The 23,663-nt window shown below is 43.6% G+C and overlaps 1 protein-coding gene across 2 annotated transcripts in view; it reads right to left on the bottom strand.

The window, feature by feature from the left end:
• Positions 1 to 23,663, bottom strand: part of HDAC8 (histone deacetylase 8) — a 212,805-nt gene that overhangs the window by 13,535 nt on the left and 175,607 nt on the right. For both annotated transcript variants that reach the window (XM_032399146.1, XM_032399149.1), the window contains one exon: positions 13,635 to 13,740. In XM_032399146.1, coding sequence (XP_032255037.1) covers positions 13,635 to 13,740 — 106 coding nt within the window. The remainder of the gene's footprint in view (positions 1 to 13,634; positions 13,741 to 23,663) is intronic.

Raw genomic sequence — 23,663 nt, 5'->3', positions numbered from 1 at the left:
GAATGGAGCTAATAACATTATCTACCTCAGAGACAGATTTGCTTCCCAAACTTCAATACTGCCAAGAAATTTGTCATATTTACATACCACTTATGTGGAAACCTCTCTTACACCAACTGCATTTATTTTTATTTTTTTAAAAAAGATTTTATTTATTTATTTGACAGACAGAGACACAGCGAGAGCAGGAACACAAGCAGGGGGAGTGGGGGAAGGAGAAGCAGGCTTCCCGCGGAGCAGGGAGCCCGATGCGGGGCTCGATCCCAGGACCCTGGGATCATGACCTGAGCCGAAGGCAGATGCTTAATGACTGAGCCACCCAGGCGCCCCCACCAACGGCGTTTAAAAAAACTGTAACCTTACCCTAAGCAATGTTATCTGTGAAATCATCAGAGTTTGATGTGACAGTTATATTTCTTTCTAATACACACTAAAACATACACAGTTGACCCTTGAACAACATGGTTTCAACAGCGTGGGTCCACTTATACATGGATTTTTTATAACAGTATAGTGCTGTAAATGTATTTCCTCTTTCTTATGATTTTTGTAATATCATTTTCTTTTCTCTACCTTACTTTATTGTAAGAACACTACCTTACTGTATTGTAAAAACACTAATTCAAAGGGATACATGCACCCCTATGTTTATAGCACCATTATTTACAATATCCAAGATATGGAAGCACCCCAAGTGTCCATCGATTGATGAATGGATAAAGAAGATGTGGTATATATACACAATGGAATATTATTCAGCCATGAAAAAGAATGAAATCTTGCCATTTGCAACAACATGGATAAAGCTAGAGAGTATAATGCTAAGCGAAATAAGTCAGTTAGAGAAAGACAAATACCATATGATGTCACTCATATGTGGAATTTAAGAAAGAAAACAAATAAGCAAAGAAAAAGAGACACACAGAGAGAAATCAAGAAACAGATTCTTAATTATAGAGAACAAACTGATGATTACCAGAGGGGAGGAGGTGGGGGGATAGGTTAAATAAGTGATGGGGATTAAGGAGTGCACTTGCAATGAGCACCGGGTGATGTACGGAATTGTTAAATCACTATATTGTACACCTGAAACTAATATAACACTGTATGTTAACTAATGGGAATTAAAATAAAAACTTAAAGAAAAAAGAATACAGTACACAATACACATACAAAAATGTGTTAATTGTTTATGTTTCAGTAAGTTTTCTGGTCAACAGTAGGCTATTGGTAGTTAAGTTTTTGGGGATTTAAAAGTTATATGCATTCGTGTCCACCCAGGGACACCAAAAAACCAAACAAAGACAAAAATTAAAAAAAAAAAAAAAAACCAAAACAAACAAAAGTTATATGTAGATTTTTCAATTGTGCAGGGTGTTGGCGCCCCTAACCGTCACATTGTTCAACGGTCAACTGTACATTAAACATACCAAATCCATTCCTGCCTAATTCCCGTGTTAATATGTGCCAGGCACTATTCTAGGCACTGGTGATAGAGATGTAATAAATCCACTGATAGAGATCAAATAAATACATAAATCTTTTTTTAAAAGATTTTATTTATTTATTTGACAGAGAGAGAGATAACAAGAACAGGAACACAAGCAGGGGGAGTGGGAGACGGAGAAGCAGGCTTCCGCTGAGCAGGGAGCCTGATGCGGGGCTCGATCCCAGGACCCTGGGATCACGACCTGAGCGGAAGGCAGATGCTTAACGACTGAGCCACCCAGGCACCCCAATAAATAAATCTTAAAGAAAAAAAAAAAAAACCAGGATCTAACATTCATGTCACCAAAGTCCCAGAGGGCAAGGAGAAAGAGGATGGGACTGAAAAAGAATTTCAAGAAATAATGCTAAAGATTCCCCAAATTTGGCAAAAGATATAAACCTAGATTCAAGAATCTGACTGAACTCCAAACTGGATAAATCCAAAGAAATCCACACCAAGATGCATCATAATCAAATTCCTGAAAAATAAAAAATAAAAAAAGGGGTAAAAAAAACTAAAAAAAAAAACCAAACAACAATTCTGGAAAGCAGCAAAACAGAAACAAAGCCTTACCTATAAGGGAAAGATAATTCAAATGACAGAGGTTTTCTCATCAAAAACCATGGGTGGTAAGATATTTTTCAGGTGGTGCAAGGAAGTAACTGTCAACCCAGAATTCTAGGTCCATGAAAATATTTCTCAGGAATGAAGGGGAAATAAAGATATTCTCAAAGGAAGGAAAACTAAGAGAATTTCCTGCCACCAGACCTACCCTAACAGAACAGCTAAAGGAAGTTTTTGCAATGGAAAAGTAATAATGAAAGAAGGAATCTTGGAACATCAGGAAGGAAAAAAGAACAACGGGAAGAGTAAAAATATGAATAAACATAAACATACTATGGGGTTTTTTCCCTCCTAAGTTTTCTAAATTATGTTTGATGATTGAAACAAAAATTGTAACACTGATGTAGTTCTAAATGTATGTAGAGGAAATACTTAAGGCAATTATATTATAAATGGGAGGGGGAAAGGACTTAAAGGTGGGTAAGTTTTCTACACTTCATTCAAACTGATAAAATGTTGATACTAGCAGACTGTGGTAAGTTAGGCATATATAATATATACCCAGAGAGACCACTAAAAAGCCTATACAGAGAGATACAATCAAAACCACTAAAGATGAATCAAAATGAAATTTGAACAGAGGTATAAGTCACCAACAGTAAAGGATGAAGAAGAAAACAGAGAAAGAACAGAGGGAATGAAGAGAAAACAAAAAATACAATGGCAGATTTAGACCCTAACATATCAAAATTACACTGAGTGTAAGTGATCTAAATACATTAGCTAAAAGACAAAGATTGGCAGGGTGGCTAAAAAAGTGATCCAACTATATGATGTCTATAAGGAGCTCATTTCAAATATATTAGTAGGTTGAAAGTAAAAGGATAGAAAACATATGCCATGCAAACATTAATCAAAAGAAAGCAGGAGTGGCTATATTCATATCAGATAAGTAGAGTTCAGAGCAAAGAAAATTACCATGGACAGAAAGGGACATTATATAATGGTGAAAGGGTCAGTCTACCAAGAAGATATAGCAATCCAAAATGTATATGCACCAAACAACAGAGCTTCAGAATACACGAAGCAGAAGCCGACAGAGCTATAATGAGAAATAGATTCGCAATTAGAATTGGAGACTTCAACATCCTTCTCTCAGCAATTGATAACAGAACAAGACAGAAAATGACAAAGACTACAGAAGAACTCAACAATGCTATCAGAGAATAGGATCTAACCGACATTGACAGAACATTCCATCAAACAACAACAGAATACATATTCTTTTCTAGCACTCACAGAACATATACCAAAATAGACCATATACTGGGCCATAAAACAAACCCCAACAGTTGAAAAAAATTGAAATTACACAGCACATCTTTTCTGACCACAATGGTATCAAGGTAGAAACGTAAAACTTCCTGAAAAAGAAACCTCCAGGCCCAGATGGTCTCACTGGAGAATTCCACTAAAAAGAATTAACACCAATTCTACCCTATCTCTTGCAGAAAAGAACACTCCCAAACTCACTTTCTAAGGCAGTATTGGCCTGATACTAAAAGCAGATGATGACAGCACAAAAAAGAAAACTACAGGTTAATATCCCTCATGAATATAGATGCAAAATCCTCAAGAAAATATTAGCAAATAGAATTCAGCAATGTAGATAAAAATTGTACACCATGACCAAGTGGGGTTTATTCCAGATATACAAAGCTGGTTCAAAATTTGAAGATCAATCAAGGTAAACTACCATATTAAAAAGCTAAAGAAGAAAAATTACATACATATCAGTATCAGTATCAAATGATGCAGAAGCAGCATTTAACAAAATTTAACACCCATTCATAACAAAAACTCTCATAAAACTAGGAATATAAAGGTGTACTGCTTCAACTTGATAAGGAAGATCTACAAAAACCTACAGCTAACATCATTCATAGTGGTGAAAGACTGAGTGTTTTTCCTTTAATTTCTGGAATAAGGCAAGGATGTCTTCTCTCATCATTCTTACTTAACATAATATTGGAAGTCTAAGCCAGTGCAATAAAGTAAGAAAAGGAAACAAAAAGCATAAAGATCAGAAAGGAAGAAATAAAACTGTCTCTCTTTGTAGATGAGTGGTGATCTATGCAGAAAATCCTGAGGAATCTATAAGAAAACAGAACTAATACATGAGTTCAGCAGCGTCACAGGATATAAGTGCAACATACAAAAACTGTATTTCTTTTTTTAAAAGATTTATTTATTTGTCAGGGAGAGAGAGAGCGAGAGCAGGAACACAAGCAGGGGGAGTGGGAGAGGGAGAAGCAGGCTTTCCGCGGAGCAGGGAGCCCGATGTGGGACATCATGGGATCGTGACCTGAGCCGAAGGCAGCCGCTTAACAACTGAGCCACCCAGGCACCCCCAAAACTGTATTTCTATACAGTAACAATTAACACATGGAAACCAAAATGAAAAATACAATAACTCAAAGAAAAACTTATGTACAAAACCTGTTTAGGATCTGTATGCTGAAAATTACAAATGCTGAAGAAGGAAATAAAAAAAGTTCTAAATAATTGGAGAGACAAACTGTGTTCATGGATTGGAAGATTCGATGCAATAGAGATGTCAATTCTTCCCAAACTGATATCCAGGTTTAACACAATTCCCAACAAAATCACAGTAAGGTATTTTGTAGATATAGACAAGATTATTCTAAAGCTTATATGGAAAGCAAAGGAACTAGTATAAGCTAAAGCAATTTTGAAAAAGAAGAAAGAGGAATCACTCTACCTGATTTAAGGTTTATTATATAGCTAGAGTAATCAAGACTGTAGAGGAGGAATAAACACATAGCTCAATGGAGCAGAAGAGAAAACTCAGAAAGACTGTTGCCTTGGAGTGAATGAGAATTTTGGAAAGGAATGTGGTCCTAGGGAGCTATCTGGACTTTATACCCTTCTACTAGACAAAAGAGGCTTTACATCATGAGTCAAGGGAAAATCTGCTCCCTTGAGCAGACAGATGGAAGCACCTTAGAATTACTGGAGGTCCCTAAGAAAGGAAACAGCACCTGAGACATGTAAAATGCTCACTCTCCAGTCCCTATCTTTCCAGCTGTGTGCAGGGCAGTGGCCAGGTTTTGTAAACCAAAAATTGGGACATAAGGTCTGATAAAGTAATAACAATAACAACAACAACAACAACAACAATAATTAAAAACTCAAACATGTAGGGGTGCCTGGGTGGCACAGTCGGTTGAGTGTCTGACTCTTGGTTTCAGCTCAGGTCACGATCTCGGGGTTGTGGGATTGAGCCCCCCATCAGGCTCCATGCTCAGTGTGTCTGCTTGAGATTCTTTCTCCCTCTCCCTGCCCCTCCCACTTGTGCTTTCTCTCTCTCTCAAATAAATATATAAATATTAAAAAAATAAAACCCCAAACATGTATTACTTTTTTCTGAATAAAAAAGCAACACATATTTATGGTAGAAATTTTGAAAAATACAGAAAAAAGAATAAAGAACAAGTAAAAAAAAAATACCTATAATTCCAGTCCTACCACCAAAGTAACTACTGTTAGCATTTTTGTTATATTTCCTTCTGGTGTTTCTCTGTGCATATTCACATACTCACACACCCATTATATCTACAAAATTGAGACTATATGGTATTAAATAACTTTGTATCCTTTTTTTTTACTTAATATTATTATCATGACAATAATTTTGTGCCATCAAATTGTCTTTAAAAATTTCTTTTTAATTGGCTGCAACAAATCTTCCATGTAGATGTATTTGAGACCATGTATCATACCTCAAATTCAACATACCAAAATAGAACACATCAAGTGTATGTTTCTGTAAAACTATCCGTCCTCCTCCAATGGCTCCCCATCCCAGTTGGTATCCAGGCTGGAAAGCTCAGAATCATCTTTACTTCTTCCTTTCTTTTTGATCCCCTACACATGACTTACTTCCAAGTGTTGTTGATACTGTCTTCCAAACAACTCTCAGCCATTTGGGAGGAATAGGATAGGAAATATCCTAATACCACTGTTCTGGTCCAGGCCCTTGCAGGCTCACTCTTGGAATACCACCATGATTCATCCAAATATCACTGCATCATGTTATGTCCTAATTCCAGAACCTAGAATGGCTGTCACTTTATTGTATCCAATACGGGCTACTCAGCCTGAAATTCAAGGGAACTTGCAACCTGCCCCTGGCACTCACCTATTTGTTTCCCTCGCTTACGAGCACTTCCCCATTCTTATCAATTTAAATCCTCCAAGACCTTTGAAAGCAGTCTCCCTAAAATCTTGCTCCCCTGCTTCTACATAGTATCAGCCTTATTATATCCTGATCTGTATAAGGGGGTTAATTTTGTCTCCTTCCCTAGACTTCTCAGCTGTTTATTAGAGGCAGAGACCATGTTTTATACTTCTCATACCTCTCATGGCACTAAGAACATGGGAGGCTCCAAAAGATATTCATTGATTGATTTAGTTGGGCTCTGAAGCAGAGACATAATCATACTTCTTAAAATTAACCTGGTTTGGGGCACCCGGGTGGCTCAGTTGTTAAGCGTCTGCCTTCAGCTCACGTCATGATCCCAGGGTCCTGGGATTGAGCCCCGCATTGGGCTCCTTGCTCGGCGGGAAGCCTGCTTCTCCCTCTTCCACTCCCCCTGCCTGTGTTCCTGCTCTCCCTATCTCTCTCTCTGTCAAATAAATAAATAAATAAATAAATAAAATAAAATCTTAAAAAAAATTAAGCTGGTTCACAGCCTTACTTTGGGAGACATTGCAGGGTGGAAAGAGTTTACTAGGGGCAGTTGAAAAAAGCAGACAGGGGATGATGAGGAGACTTGACTGAGCAATACTGTTATGAAGCAGAGGGCACTGGGTCTGGATTCAAATCCTGAGGGCACCACTTACTTGTTACATGACTATGGGCATGTTACACCATGTCTTTGGACACCAGTTTCCTACCTTATGAGGTAATTGTGAAGATTAAATGAGATCATATATGTAAAGAATCCAGCATATGGTATAGAACAGTTGGCTTTCAATAATGGTAGCTCCTACCTCCTGGATTTATGTAGGTATTTGGTGTCTTCATAAGTAATCCGCCAAGGGTTTTCATGGTTTGTTAAAAGCTGTTGTCTAGGGGCGCCTGGGTGGCTCAGTTGGTTGGGTGTCTGCCTTTGGCTCAGGTCATGACCATGGGACTCCCGGGATCGAGCCCCACATTGAGCCCCGCATCGGGCTCCCTGCTTGGTGGGGAGTCTTCTTCTCCCTCTGCCTCTCACCCTGCTCATGCTCTCTCTCTTTCTCAAAGAAATAAATAAAATCTTTAAAAAAAAAATAAAAGCTGTTGTCTAAGTTACTGTGACTTTGGGGAGCAGTATCCATTTTTATTTCAGAATTTATAAGGTTTTCAGCATGACAGTTTTTTAAAGATTTTATTTATTTATTTGACACAGAGAGAGAGAGAGGGAGAGAGCAAGCACAAGCAGGGGGAGCAGCAGAGGGAGAGGGAGAAGGCTCCCCGTTGAGCAGGGAGCCCAATGTGGGGCTCGATCCCAAGACCCTGGGACCATGACCTGAGCCAAAGGCAGACGCTTAACCGACTGAGCCACCCAGGCGCCCTTCAGCATGACATTTTTATAACTTCTCTTTCTGTTGAACAGCAACAACAAACCTTTCCAATTCTTTTACTCTTTAGTGAAACAAGACAGGAACCTGGTCAGTGGGGAAGCCAGGCTGGTGGTAGGCTCTTGGAAAGAACCACAGTGGGCTGGAGAAGAATAAAGGGACAGGGGATGGCAAGGGAAGATAAGGAGTGGACATCACAGGGATCTTCCCCTGAAGTAATGCACATTGGATGTCCTCCACAACCCTGCTCCAAATCCTAAGAAGCCCTAAAGCAGATGGTCAGTCTGTCTTGGGACCAACCCTGCCTTTCAACTTATCCTCATGGCTTCTCGGGAAACAAGAGAAGGTGTAGAGGTAAGCTGAGTTTCCATGGTGTAGAGACCCACCAGGCAGGAGCCCTGCTTCAAGCTTGGAGCTTCAGCAGGCCTTGGACATGTCCAGACCTGATGTCCTAATTCCTAGTCCTTAGAAGAATGTCAATCCCAGACTTCAAATTGCCTGAGGAGGTGCAGCTTACACTCAGCACAATGGTGTTCCTGAGAATATTACCAACAGATGTGCAAAGGGCCGCATCTTGGGGCCATGGAACTGTAAATAGCAGAGTGGGGCTGGTGAACACAACACACTTCAGGTAGCAGGAGATGGATGGGTTGGCTCCTTCCACCTTTTGTCCTCTTTTACTTCTCTACTCAGCTCAAAATGGAGTAGAAAGGTTCAATGATAGTACGGTAGGGTGATGGGAGCATGGCAGATGTAGGGGGCTAGAGAACGTTAAAAGGCCTGGGTCAGAGGCCAGAATTTCAAGTGTTGCTCATGGCTGTCTTCCTCCCATTTCCAAGGAGACATCCGATTTTAGGTGCTTTGGATCAGCTACATGGAAGGAGCTGGGTATGCAGTGAAGGGTGGGAAGAGTTTACCAGGGGCAACTGGAAAAAGCAGGGGGGTTTAAAAAAAATGAGATTGGAAAAATGAGGTACGACAAATAGACTTGGCAGGGAAACACTGCAAAGAGAAGAGGGGCACTAGAAAGGACAAACAGCCTGACTCCAAAGCCCCAATTCAAAAAGACCAGGGTTCAAGTGTGTGCTCTACCACCTATTAGCACAGTGTGTGGCACATAGTAGGTGCTTAGTAATTGCTTGCTGAATGAATGAACAAATGTGACCTTGGCCAAGTCACTTATCCTCTCTGAGCCTCAGTTTCCTCATCTGTAATAGATGCAATAGAGCAATAGTAGCTATTGCTCTTATTATTTCACCTGTGTTGTCTCTCCCTTATACCCACAACAGTTGGCTGGTCCATCTCCCCAACCCTGCACTGTATGAGATGCCAACTCAGCCTCCTTCATTAAGGGTCAGAAAAGGCAGATGTGCACAAGGCCTTCTCTTCCCTCTTGTGTCTTCCCCCTCCACCTCCTTCTTACCTCCTGGCCCTATTTGTCTCCTTTTCTATTCCAGGCAAACTTGGGGTACAGTCTGGGAATGCACAGCAAGTGAGTTGTAACCTCCAATTACAATGTCAACACGTACTCGTGCATGCACAACTCACCCTCCCTCTGCACTCAGCCACGGAAGGTTGGGTCTGGGTTGCAACAAGAAGCTTTTGGCCCCCTAGGGACCTTTATTCCATTCAAATGTCATCAGTACTAGGGACTAGAAAAACTCTACCCCTGTTTCCTCACACAGAGCCAGGCAGGCTTGGGGAGCTAGCCACCCCTGGGGATTGATCACATCAGCACCGTTCCAACTCTGGAAGGCTCGGTGTGAGCCAACTCTTCTGGAGTACGTCAACCAGAGGAAAGGCAAACAAGTCTGAGCACATGAAGATGGTGTGAGGATGATTTTTCAGTAGTGAGCATGGGCATGAGCTAGGCTGAGCGATCCACACTTCCTTGTGAACACTGACACATATCTTTGAGATTCACTGGCATGAGAAGAGCAATTTGTTAGAGCAAAACATAGCTTTTCCCTGTATAAAGCTAACAGCTTGAATCGACTCTCCAAGGTTTTATTTTTGTCTTTTTTTTTTTCCTCTTGGAAAGACTAATGGACAATAAAGATGGGATAAGGTGAGGTCTAAATTTGCCTTTCCCTCCAGTCAACCTGTGGCACATGGAATGTATCTCTATAAGATGAACCTCCCCAGGTTTGAGCTTCAGTAGGTTAAAAATCCCATCTTTTGTGCTTCTAAGGGATGTGGTGAGAAAGAGAAAAAAACACAAGCTCAAAGGCTGAACAAATTCAACTGATACATGCTGGCTAAACTCCCTCCCATAGAGTGGAGCTTAATCCATCCACTCCATCATTGCCATTCCATCTTCCCAAATCAATCCATGCCTCCCCTCTCCCTTGTTTTTGATATGGGGGAAGGAGGGCAGCGAGAAATGGCCAGCCTCGCTGAGGTTTTTATATGCAAGAACAAATGACAAGTCATGTAGGCAGGTTCAGGGAAATCTTTCAGAATGTAGAAAATTCAGCAGCTTTTCCACACTGACCATTGTCATGGCAACGCACTATCTGATGGCAGTATGCGTCACCAGGCTGGAGGGGCACGGTCTCAGTATAGCAGGTTAGCCTGGCCATTTTTAGCAACATTTGGACTTCTTTCTAGCCTCATTTCTTCTTGGTTTAGCTGAATTTCTTTTTGGTTCTGGACTTGTGTGCTCTGCTCATTTGCATGGCTAGAACACAAGACTTTGTCAATATGAAAGAGATGGCTAAATGGAAAATCTGAACATTCCTAGTATTCTATAGCCAGTCTACTTGCTGTCCACCCTCCCTGGCTCCTCCCCACCCACTCTCAGCCATTTAATTTCTTTTCTTCTCATCAATTCTTTCCTCTACACAGTATTAACTCCCCCCACCCCTGCCCCAACAACTGTGACTCATCTACCAACCCCTGCACTCTCATCTTATTCTTTTTATTGTTTTTCTATTTTCTCATTTTTAACATACAGCATCCTAGGATCTTAGGATTAGAAGGAATCTTAACAATAATTTAGTACAATCGCCCTCCCCCAATGCAGGAGCCCTTCCATGATACGACAGTCAAGTGACTATCTAGCCTCTACTTGCATATCTCCAGCAACAGAGACCTCATTCCTTTTTGGGCAGCCTGCTCGTTTGGATAGCTCAAAATGTTAGAAAATTCCTCCTTCTACCGAATACAAATTTGCCTTTTTTATAATATTTACCCATGGGTCCTAGCTCTGTGCCCTGTGACCACATAGACTCCGTCTACACCCTCTGCTCTGTGACAGCCTCTTGGAGATATGAAGTAAAGACCACGTCCCCCTGGGTCTTCTTTTCTCCAAAAGCCCCAGTTCCTCCAACCAGACCTCTTGGAGCCTGGTCTATAGTCCTTTCCCCATCCTGACTGACCAGTAACGTGCTCTTATTTGCCTAGAACCCTTTTAAAGTGAGGTTGATACTGCATCAGCATCTTCTGGAGGCCAGCTTGTCCTGGAGACTCACAATGAGGTCCACACTGACTAAAATCCCTAGCTCTTTCAGACAAAATGCTGCTGAGCCACATTTTCCCATCTTGTGTGTGGTCCAATTGCTTCTGAGGACCCAATTCCTGGTCCATACATTTTCTCTCAGTTTAATGTCATTGTGCTACAATCAGAAAATTGCTTTAACCTGTTAGGATCTTTCAAAAATCTTGACTTACATGTAACTTACATGTCCGCTAAGATTTTCTATTATTTTTTCCCCAACCCTCAAACTAATCTTTTATCTCAGGTCTTTTTTTTTTTTTAAGATTTTATTTATTTATTTGAGAGAGAGAGTGACAGAGAGCATGAGCAGGGTGGAGGGGCAGAGGGAGAGGGAGAAGCGGGCTCCCTGCTCAGCAGGGAGCCTGATGTGGGGCTCGATCCCAGGACCCCGGGATCATGACCTGAGCCGAAGGCAGATGCTTAACGACTGAGCCACCCAGGTGCCCCTTATCTCAGGTCTTTTAAAAATTTATTCCTCTTTTGGGTTTCTTACCTTTCCTAGTTCTCTCTCCTTTGAATTACCTCCCTTATGTCTTCTCTCGCTTGTCATTTCCATTTCCTCAATAGCAAGATGTCACCACTCTGGAGAGATGTGTCTGGGTACGTGTGCAGGAAAGCATGAGGGCATACAGATATCTGCACACATGTAGGTGTGAGCAAGAAGCTGCAGAGGCTTGTTTAGTTTCTCTGTTTCTATTTGTCTGTGCTCTACCAGGATTTAGAGCCTGGATGGGGGGAGAATGGCAAGGTTGAAGGAGGATGGGTAAGAGAGGTTGGTCCAGGATCAGTCCCAAAGGAAACAGGAAAGGTGTCCTGGGTCTGTGAGGGGCAGGAGGAAATTAGGGTGGGAGCATCAGTGTTAATCAGGGCTGCAGCACGGTGAGAAGGACTGGCAAAGGGCCAGGAACAGAAAGAGTTTAGAGGCCTTAAAGACTGTACAAGGGAGGGGGCGCCTGGGTGGCTCAGTCGTTAAGTGTCTGCCTTCTGCTTGGGTCACAATCCCGGGGTCCTGGGATCGAGCCCCGCATGGGGCTCCCTGCTCGGTGGGAAGCCTGCTTCTCCCTCTCCCACTCCCCCTGCTTATGTTCCCTCTCTCGCTGTGTCTCTCTCTGTCAAATAAATAAATAAAATCTTAAAACAAAACAAAAAAAAGACTGTACAAGGGAGGAGGACTTGGTTAGGAAGTGAGGATTTGTGGGGTTGGTATCCACCCTGAAGCCAGAGGGAGGTGGCTTGAAACTACAGGGCCAGGAGAAGGCTGAGGGCTACGGGACACCTCAGAGAGGCAATAAGCATTGCTGTGAGCATAACCTTACAAGTCTGTGACTTGTGAGCTTAGAAAATTTTCTCTGGCCAAAGGAGCCTGGGATGTGGAGTCCCTGCCTGAGGACTTGGCTGTTGTCACACACTGGGCTCTACTAGAGTTTCGGGCCTTAACATAACCCTCAGCAAAGACCCCCCTAGGACACAACTCGTTTCCTCAGACTAACTCTGGTACAGAACAGGCCTCCCTTTCATGCCGGATTCTATTCCAACGAGGGAGTCAAAGGTAGGAGAATTGCTGCTCTCTTGGTCGTTATATGAATAAACATGGGAATTTCACGCTCCAAGATGGGCAATATGATACCCTTAGCCTCTTGACTCTACCAACAATTAGGATCCAAAAAATATGCACACACACATGCAAATTCAAGTAAACAGGAAAACGGGTGCCAAAACGATTTTACAATACTGTAGAGAAAGGGAACTGAGTTGTGGAGTGGCAGCTGGGGTTTGCAGAGGGGCTACTGGAAAGCTAAGGGCAGCATCCCCAAACAGCTAGTGGAAGTGTGATCAAGATGAGAATAACCTGATGACTGCCATTTTCCTTCTGGCCAGAAGCCAGAATAGTTGCAGGCCAGCCGGAGGGAAGGGCAGGATAGGGCAGCAGGTCCGTCTCCAGTGCTCTGGGTAAGACTGGAGAGTCCACTCTCAGGGCACCAGAATCCTGACTATCCACTGTGGGCCCGCAGTCTCTCAAGGCCGTATTGGACCAAGGAACTACATTGGAACACAACGTCTGTGAGCCCCTCCTCCCCCCTACCCTAAGTCTGGAGCGGCTTGAACTTCCCTCATCTTAAAGACCGTTTTACTGTTGCTCTTTTAAAAGAAAAAGGGTTCCAGGGCACACTTCAGAACTGGTTTTTCACTGGAGGTGCCTAAAGATAAACCTTTTGTCCCCCTGAAGGTGACATTAGCTGGCCAAATGACAATTCCAGGGAGAGTGGCGAGTGTGGAATTCCAACTACAAGCTATCAGGCCAAGAAGATGTTTCCCTTCTAAGTCAGTGAAATGCTTAGCCACCAAAAGACAAATGGTATTTGGGGAAGCCCCCACTGATGGGCCACCGCAAGCTGGGTGGAATGAGGAGGGCGGGGCTTGAGGGGTGGTGCTCACCTTTGATGTAGTTGAGGATTTGCTGGACTCGGTGGGGCTCATTGCGGTCTGGCCGGCAGCTTGGCGTGATTTCCAACACATAATCAGGACCATATGCTGTGAAAAACTGTAAGGAAAAGGGAAAGGCCAAAAAACAAACTAAACCACAGAAAACCTCCAAACCAAACCACATACACACAGAACAATCAAAAGAAAACCACCACTATTGACAAGGCAAGGGAGGCCCAGGTGGGCCGGGCAGGATGATGCAGCGGGAAGCCCTGTCCTGCTTGGTACCATTCCTCTTGTTCAAAACCTCCAGCCTTAGTTCTTACTGACCCCTCTTGTCTAGCCACATTGGCTTGCTCTGGGCTCTCCCAAATCACACCATGCTTTGTCCCCCCCTCAGGATCTTGGCCACTGCTCTTTGTTCAGGCTGCAAAGGCCCTCCCCTCAATTCCTGCTGCCTGCGAAAAACCTCCCCATCCTTCCAGGCACAGCTCAAATGTCACCTCCTTCACAAAGCTGTCCCTTATTTTCCACCAACCCCCAGAGTGTTCTGTTGGTACCTCTTTTTTTTTTTTTGGCCTTTGTTCAACAAATAGTGCTTGCTGCTGGGGGGACTATGAAGATGGGCAAGACCTCCTCTGGAATCCACTAGGTCTTCATAAGCACATGCTGCACCGGATAGAGATTTTTCAACAGTGACCTGATCTCCCTGCACTGGGTTGTCAGCAACTTGAGGGCAGGCTGCACCTAGGTCTCACTCACCTTCTCGAGCCTCACAGACTGTGGCAGTTGCCTGTTAGTTTTGGTTGCCCTGAATTCCCTGACCCAGGAATGTCAAGCAAGCCTAGTTCCTCCAGTTTTTCTTTCTCTGTAGTAGAGTTTATTTGTTTTTTAAATTCAGGGAATCAAAATAAAGGTTTCTGGATTCTATTTCTAGCTCACTAGATGATTCCTTGTGACCCATTGGTAAGTCACAATATCTGATTCAGCTTCTCTATTAGGGCCCGCTTGGGGAAAAACAGTCCACGACAAAGGGAATCATTCAATTGGGATAAGTCCTTGAATGGGAAGTATGCAAAACTACTATTTCTGTTTAGTTTTTAACAGAAATAGTATTTGTGCATACTCTCTGGAGAGAGAGCATATGGTCCTTAACGTTATGTGCTTTCAATAGTGATATTGTTAGGCAGTAAGTAAAACAGGGGGATTCAAATTCCATGGGAAAAATGGTAGAGAGCGCATGAAAAAAGGGATCTGGATATGTGTCCTGAATTTGATGTCATTCAGAGAAGCCCAGGGTTATTGCCACTGCCACCGAATTATCCTTGTGAAGAGTCTGGATGTTTATCTGGCACTATGGGAGAGGTTGTGGAATGATCTCTAAGGATTCTAACAGCACCTTTGTGGAGTCTATGGGAGTAATTTGATGGGTAGATGGCTTTTGCACATCCATGACTGAAAACTCTGCACATTTAGTTAAAGGAAAATGCCCAAGACTGTCCCAATGCTTATTATAATGCCTTTTTTTTTTTTTTTTTTTTATGGACTGACATTGAAAGGAAAGAGGGGCCTTGTTCCTTCCTGCTGGAATCATTACTCTCCGATGCCTGAAGCCCTGAGTTCTGGAGATAGAAGAAGCCTTGAGTGGAAATCATCTTCACCAAACCCATATATGGAAGAGACAAGAGGGGTTACCTGGGGGAAAACATCCAGAAACTAACCCCCCAATATGATCAAAGAAACCTGAAGGGTTTGTATTTTTAGTTAAGGAGGGCCCCTCAGTCCAAGTTCAAGGATCTCGTGGGCTTGGCTCTGGAAGAGAAGGCTTCAAACAGGTGTTGCCCTCTCTCCTTAGGCAACCTCTTTTCCTCCAGAGGGTGGACCTCAAGTAGTACACTCATTTCACAGGTATGAAAAGATGGGTTTAGAGAGAGCAACAGAAGAAAGGCAGCTGCAATGAAGTAGCCACTCTGGGAGAGGACCCAAACCCCTAGCATCAAGGTGCTATAAAAATCAGAGGCAGGGTGCCTCACTGAGATACAGGAGGAGAGAATGTTCTGCCTCCATCTATGAAGGCAGAGGATCACTGCTGATCCTCTGTCAGCAAGACATGCTGTGAGCTGTCTGTTTAGGGCCGAGTGTTTGAAACAGTATGTCTGCGTTGTGAATGCCCACAATGTGGTGACCCATACTCTCCCGCTTTAGTTCCTTCTTTGACCAAGAGCACGGTGGTTGCAAGATGGTCAACTGCGGCCAGAACTGACTCCTATGTAACAGAGCTCAGTTTCACTGGGATTGAGCCTCTTGATCTGGCTGCATTAGCACCTGGCTTTGACTAACCCATGAATAACCCATTCTTTGCTGAGGCAGGCTGGCTGCAGGTAATAACCAAGACTGGGTTCCTAAACATCTCTCCACCTTTGCCAATGAAAGAGTATTCCCAGGTCCTGCTTATTTGCACTACTCTTAGGCAAGGGGACACAGATGATTTAAGAAATTCCCTGTTCTGTGATCCAGTTCGACATGGCAGCTGCCTGGTCCCAGCCTTAGGAGGCTCTGTTTGGGGCTGAGGGAAGTGACAGGCACCCAGAAGGTGGAGGCTGACATCGAAGGCAAAGAGGTGTTGCCCTCTTCCCTGCTCTGTCTCTCTCATGGCGTTTCTCTATTTTTGTGTTATATTATGCTTTTATTTTGGCACTTGTTAACTCTTTTCTACTAGACTATGAACTCTGCAGAGGCAGAAACTTCTGTCACATTCTTTGTAGAATTGAACTCAAGTCATCAAAGGGTCTCCTTAAACCTTCATTTTAAAGTTATGTTGAATGAAATTCATTCACGAAAGATTTAGCTGGCTGGTCAGTGAATTCTGGGGAATAATGCAAAGAGCCAACTCAGAGCATTAACAGCTTGTCGGGCCTCTCGAGGCAGCATGATGAGGCGGAAAGAGCACTGTCTTTAGAGTCAGACAGAGCTGGATGTTCTATCGGGATTTCGTCATGTGCCTCAGGCGAGCTGCTCAATCTCTCTTTTGTCATTGCTACCAGAGGGGTGATAATAAATGCTGACCTGGCAGGGTTGCTAGAAACCACTGAGATAGTACAAACAAAAGGGCCTAGCAAGGGCCCAGAACATAGTAGGACTTCGGCAAATGTGAATTCCCTTCTCCCGAGGCAAGAGGCCCTTGCCTAACTGGTGCCGCACCCATACCCCGGGGGATGTTGGGTCAAGTACTTGGGGTAGCTATGCAGAAAGAAGAACCTGTTCCTCCTGCTAGACAAAGCCCAGCAGCCCCAGTGTCCTCTTTACTTGCCCAAACCGTTAGCTCCGCCTAGGGCCTGTGGAGAAACTGAACTTCTCTCACAGTTTCCTGCCCTATGCTCCTAACACTTGTTAACTGGAGAGGTGGAAAGGAAATCTGATCACATAAGGCAAAGGAGATATTGGGGTGGAGGGATTTGGCCAGCACTAGAAATAGCTTGAGGCCCCACCCTGAAACTGCCCTGCAGCCCTGAAGAGGAAAGGAAATGGGCAAGCAGCAATCCCATTCCCAGACAGGTGGAGCGGGGATGAAAGAGGCCAGCTGGCCTTCCAGTCAAAACGCTGGCTTTGATCTCAGCAAAGGAAGGAGGGAGGTGCTAACCCTTCTCCACCCCTTCCCCTTTTCCCTCAGCACTCCTTTTGCTTTCTGAGTTTCAGTTTATACATTTTTGAGGGGAACATAGTAGTGGGAAGGAAGCAAATGGAAAGTATGAAGTGGGGGCTGAGGCATGGGAACTGAAGGTAATGGCGACTTTAGGGTAGTTGGTCCTTTCTCGACCCAAGAGTCAATGAATAAAGAAATGAAATAGCTCAGTTCTCATTCAGGTCAGCCCAGCTCAAGGCCCTTTTCTTGGTCACTCCTCCCCAGCTCTTGCTCACGCAATGCCAACAGTGTACACACACTTAGGTATTCGGTCAAGAAGATATTCACAAGAAGTCTTAGATGTGCTTTTATTCCTTCATAGTCCAATTTGGTCACAGGAAACCAAGCCACACACCTGGAGCTGCCAATCCTTTTATCCTTCCTTCAATATTTATTAAGCGCCTACTGTGTGCCTGACAAAGTTCATTGGGTTACAAAGACAGTAAGACGTGTTTAGAAGGAAGAATTATTACAGAATAGTGTGATGAGAGGTATCACCATAATACTGAAGATGCAAGTAATAAAAACATTTATTAAAGGCTTATATGTGTCAGGCACCTAAAGTGTCTTTTTATGGATTGGCTAACTTAGTTCTCACAACCAAGTTGTGAGGTACTATAATTATTTCCATTTTAAGATGAAGATTTGAAGCGCAGGACAGTCAGATAACTTGACAGAGGTCACACACACAGCATGTGTAGGGCTGAGATTTGAACCCAGGTCATTCTGGAGATCAGCACTATCTATAGGAGCCTCTAAATTACCTCAGAATAAGTGATTGTGTGTGCGCACGCGTGTGTGGGGGGGTGGGCTCTGCAAATAGGGTATGGTGGTGGGGAGGGACGCATTCCCAAGAGAGCCTGGACAGAGGCAGGGAGTGCGGAATTGAACAGCACATTTTAGGCACTGAAATTAATGTGACATGGCTCGAGGGTAGGGCATAAGGAGAATTAGGCCATGAGGCCGGAAGGCAGGCATGAGTTTCGCAGTGGGTGCTGCCCGCTCCCCACACTCAGGCATTTGGCCTTATTCCAGACTAGAAGGTTCATGAGGGCAGAACATTGTTTTGCTCCCTGCTGTATGGCCAGTTCCCAAATCAGTGCTTGCATCTAGTGGTTGGTAAGTAACTCTTTGTGGGATGAGGAAATGAAGACTTGGGGGAGCTTATAAATGAAGGAATGGATAGGTCAGCTGTGTCCTTTTTTTTTAATTTTTATTTTTTTAAAGATTTTATTTATTTATTTGACAGAGAGACAGACACAGCAAGAGAGGGAACACAAGCAGGGGGAGTGGGAGAGGGAGAAGGAGGCTCCCAGCGGAGCAGGGAGCCCGATGCGGGGTTCGATCCCAGGACCCTGGGATCATGACCAGAGCCGAAGGCAGACGCTTAACTGACTGAACCACCCAGGTGCCCAGCTGTGTCCTTTAGAAGACTCACTGGCTACAGTGTGGAGACTGGAACAGCATTTGAGGGGAGGAATGCAAATAGGGAGACCAGTGAGAAGTCTGGTGCTAGAGCCATGCTGAGTGGTATCTGGGTCGGAACCCCAAGAGTTGTGGGAGGAATGGAGATGTTGAAAAACTGAAAAGATATTATTAATAAGACTAAACAATGAACTGGATATGGAAAATAAGGAAGAAGAGTCAAGGATTTCTGACTGTGTAGGAGACGCATTAATGAGATGAGGGGTACAGGCAGAGAACAGGGGCTCATGGTAAGGTGTACGTGTGGGGGGGTAGTTCAGCAGGAAGCATTTTGAGGGTCAGGATCCTGATGATATAGTGCTCTGGTATTTAGGAGAGAGGTTGGGCCTACAATATAGGATATGTGTTAGAGATTTGGGAGTCGTCAGTGACATAAAAGAATCGGACGAGAATTGGCTGGCAGGGAGGCTTACTACAAAGTGAGTGGAAACAGTTCTGGTGACAGTTTGAGATATCACCTAGGGATTAAGTAAAAAGAGGGCAGTCCTCTGATTTGTCCATGGGAAGGAGAGCTTTGCTGTAGCCAAGCCAGTGGAGGGTGTGGACAAGGACTGGAGAGTCAGAATGGGAGGAAGTGGAGATGAGAATGATGGTACGAATACACTTTTTAAAAAAAATTTTATTATTTATTTGACAGAGAGAGAGAGAGAGACAGCGAGAGAGGGAACACAAGCAGGGGGAGTGGAAGAGAGAGAAGCAGGCTTCCCGCGGAGCAGGGAGCCTGACGCGGGGCTCGATCCCAGGACCTTGGGATCATGACCTGAGCGAAGGCAGATGCCTAACGACTGACCACCCAGGCGCCCATGAATACACTTTTTATTTTAGGAGTTTGACATAGGGTGGGTGATTTAAGATGGGAGGGTCTTAAGTATATTTACAAGCTGAGGAGAAAGGCCCCTAGGATGGGAGTCAGAGGCAGCCTGATAGGGATTTAGAGTTAGTCACGTTTGTCTTTCTGGCCCCAGAGCTCCACAAGGGAAGAATACTGTTTTATTCATATTTATCTTACCTACAGCTCCTAGCATAGGGCCTGGAAAATAATGGATGCTCCATTCATGTTTCTTGAATGAAGGAAATAAAATGTGTTTGGGATTCTGAGAAGATTCGCATCCAGTAGAGAGAATTAGGGTCTTGAAAGACAGGGTGATTGCAAACAGGCAGGAATAGGGTATGATGGGAGGTAGTCAGTGGAGGCAAGAGAATGCTGGACAAATCTGGGGACCAGCAAGTACTATAAAGTTAGCTAAAGTCGGTAAAGGAGAGCATGGGAGGCCTGAATCCCAGGTTGAGGAGAAAGGACTTGCCGTGACAGGCACTGGGGCAGCCTCAGGATTAGATCTGTGCCTTAGGAAACATGGGAGCATGCATAGAAAGGCTGGGTGACCAGTGTGGAGGCTTTTGCAATAGTTCAAGGGGGGAGATAACAAGGGCTTGAACAAGGGTGATTGCTGTGGAGATGGAGAGAATGGGAAAGAGACATTGTAAAGGTAGACTCACCAGGACTTTGGTAATTGACTGGCTGGGGAGGGAAGGAGAGAAGGGAGAAGTCAAAGTTGACTCCTAGGTTTTGAGTCTGGCAAAGAGGCAGAATTCCTGTGCCCCTGACAGAGCTGGGGTAAATTAGCAGGAAGAGCTAGTATGGCTAAGGGAAGGTGATGGGATGGGCTTTAGTGGGGTTTGAGATTGCAGGAGGGAATCTGGGTCACTGTGTCTAGCAGGCAGCTGAAGATGTGATGATGGTGTATGGAAGTGAGGTCATGGCTGAGCACTAAGGTGGTGAGGGGATTAAAAGATCCACGGAATAGGCAGAAAAAGAGCAGCCAGAGAGGAAGAAGAGTAGATTTCAGTAGAGTGAAATTTCACAGTCTTAGGGATGAGATTCAGCATGAGGAAGATGTTTAAAGGAATACATTTGCCATGCTAGCAATGCGCTCCCGCGGCTAACCAAGTATTCCTTTCTCCTAGTCAGTCGGGGGTGTAGTGATACTGCTTCTAGCCAGCCTTCTTTTTATAATACTCCGAGTAGCTCTCCACTTTTTTATTGTTAACTGAAGGTCTACCTTTTCCTAAAAATTCGACTTGATTCCACCAGGGTAAGCCCAAGGTTGGTGCCAATCCCTTTTACAGATCCCGGAGGCTTTACTCTGCTTTCAGTTGAGGCGGGGTGGGGGGGGGGGGGGTTGGCTGGTGACTGTGATGTGGGCCTTAACCAGGAAGAGCATTTCTTGTCCCAAATTACTCTGTGAACAGAACTCATCACAACCAGAATAACATAGCACCAGCACTTTGAACCAGAATATGGTCTCACATCATGCCGCTCAGTCTTTCCTATGTCACCAATTACTCCATCAAAGAACCTTGGCCCAACTGTGATGGAAACAAAAAAGCTCTCCTTTCCCCAGAAAAAAAAAAAATTTCTGTTTACAGGAAATTCAGTTATTATATATATCATTTACGGTACACTGTAAGAACATAAAATTGCGGTGGTATTATTAGGAGTAAATTTTATTGCCATGGCTTTATAACACAAACAAACAAAAATAATAACCCCATCAGTTGTTGGACTGAAGTGGCAGGAAGTAGCACATCAAAGGCAATTGCTTGTAGGCAAGGGAATGGAGAAGTAGGAGTGTCCAGAGTATGACCGAGAGAAGTCGGGAAGATACGGGTATTGGAGATAAGATGCTACCACGGTGGACATGAGGATGGAAACCAAGCATCACATATAGACTACATCTGTATCTCCTCCCTTGGACACAGAGTCAGTACTTAAGAACTGTTTTATGGTGAGGCGCCTATAACCAGTGCCAAGAAATGTTTGAGTGAATGGGTGAATGAATGAATAGGTCATGGAAATAGTTTTATTATTCAGGTGTTTTGACGGTATTTTAACTACTGGTATAGAAAAAAGTTTATCAAGCAAAATAACCAGGTAAACCTGGGGAATGTTAGCTTATTTGAACACCAATTATATTTAAACAAAGCATATGTTCAGTATTAACTAGTCTTATTTCAGTAGCTAAAGTACTTAGAGGCTTTGTGAACACATATATATGGCCCTTTAGTGTATTATGTATTCACTAAGGTCAGTCCACAGTAATCTGTGTGTGTGTGTGTGTGTGTGTGTGTGTGTGTGTTATGTGTGTATGTGTGAGTTTGTGCCTGTGCGTATTCTATTAGGTGCTGAGTAACAGATATGAACTTTAATCCATGGCTTCAGACTTTCAGCCCAGTGGGCTTTCCATTACACCATGAAGCAATCAGCATAGTTAAAAAGTGAGATTTCTGGAGCATTACGGGACGAGCCCTAAATTTTTGCTCCACTGTTTACTAGCTGTATGACCTTCGGCAAGTTACTTGGCTGTTGTGTCTTGGTTTTCTTGTTTGTAAAATGGGGACAATAACAGAATGTACCTTATAGAGTTGTTGTGACAATAAATGAGTTAATTCATGTAAAGCACTTAGAACAGTGCCTGGAGCATAGTAAATACTCAGTAAACGTTATTTAATGCTAGATGATATTATTATTATTATTATTGTGATTTATCAACTGTGCAAAGAAACAGGAGTTCTGCATGTAATGGACAGTAGTAAAACTGGATTTCTGTACAAGTGCCCCTTGAGACTGAATGAAGGTGAGTTCCAAAGAGCTGATTCTGTATCTACAAACCCTGAAACCAGAAAGAGGGCAGAGAGATCAAGAAGTGAAGGATACCCCTAAATGAAAGGGGTTAAAAAAATAAAATGGAAGAGAGGAGGAGGGAATGAGCAATTGGAAGTGGTGGGAAAGAGAGGCAGGGGGACAGAGGTGACAGAGAGGAGAAGAGATAGATATGGAGTACATTTGGTGAGGGAAGGAAGGAGGTACAGAGGAGGTGGCAGAAAAGACAAGGACAGGGTAGGGTGGCTGCCATTTGACTAGGGGTCTCCCTGCAGGCCAAGGTTTTTCTTCAGGTGTGGTTTCAGGGGTTTGGGAGAAGGGTCCTGACCAAGACTAATACCTTCCCCACATCACTGCTGATCCTCAAATTTCTACGATTAGAGAAAATCCCTTCTTCAGAAATATGTGCAGGGCCAACTTTGGTTATACTATATGTCTCTGTTAATCAAATGAATATTCTGGAAACAAGCCTACACATGATGCTTTTTTTTTTTTTCATTGACTTTTCCTTAAGCGAAGGGTGGGAATGGAAGATGGGAGAGTACAGGGATATTGCTTTACCAGGCTTGCCGCTGGACAAGTACTAAGATGACCTTGAAAATGGATTCTATTGGAGGATTAGTAAGTGCTGCCTTGGCTTGATCTTTATACTACTCCAAGCAAGTGCCCTCTCTCTATTCCTTCACTGCTGAACTTCTTAAAATTTCTCTTTTTTTCACCACTTTGACCGCTTCATTTCTCAGACACTTTAACCTATTGCTGTCTGTCTTCTTCCTCACACCTCCACTGAACTGTTTTGTAGAAGAAGGATGACAAAGAGATTTCAGCTTGCTGGCAACTCTGAATGATTGGTAGTAGCTGCTTGCGGTACTGTGTTGGGAAGGATTCTGAGGCTGTATCTAGGTTCATCAAGAAAATGCCATGGTCAGTTTGTCACCTAATTCATGGGGGTACATGGTGTCAGCGTGGGGGGCTGGGGAGATGTGTTCATATGTGCTCTGTATTTGCTATACCTGCTTTAGGAGACCAAGAGTGACCTCTTAATTGCCAATCCACTGTCTTCTTTGCAGTTAGCACTCATCCTATTCGATCTCTCTCCAGCACATGTCATCAACTACCCCCTCATTTGTGGCATTATCTTCTCTCTCATCACCACCTCTCTCCCTGTTCCTTCTCAGTCCCCTTCCCTGAGTCTTCTTCCCTCACCTGTCTC

The sequence above is a fragment of the Phoca vitulina genome, unplaced genomic scaffold (genome assembly GCF_004348235.1).
Source record: "Phoca vitulina isolate PV1807 unplaced genomic scaffold, GSC_HSeal_1.0 scaffold131, whole genome shotgun sequence".
NCBI classification, from domain to species: Eukaryota; Metazoa; Chordata; class Mammalia; order Carnivora; family Phocidae; genus Phoca; species Phoca vitulina.
This window is presented reverse-complemented; position numbering and strand designations above follow the sequence as displayed.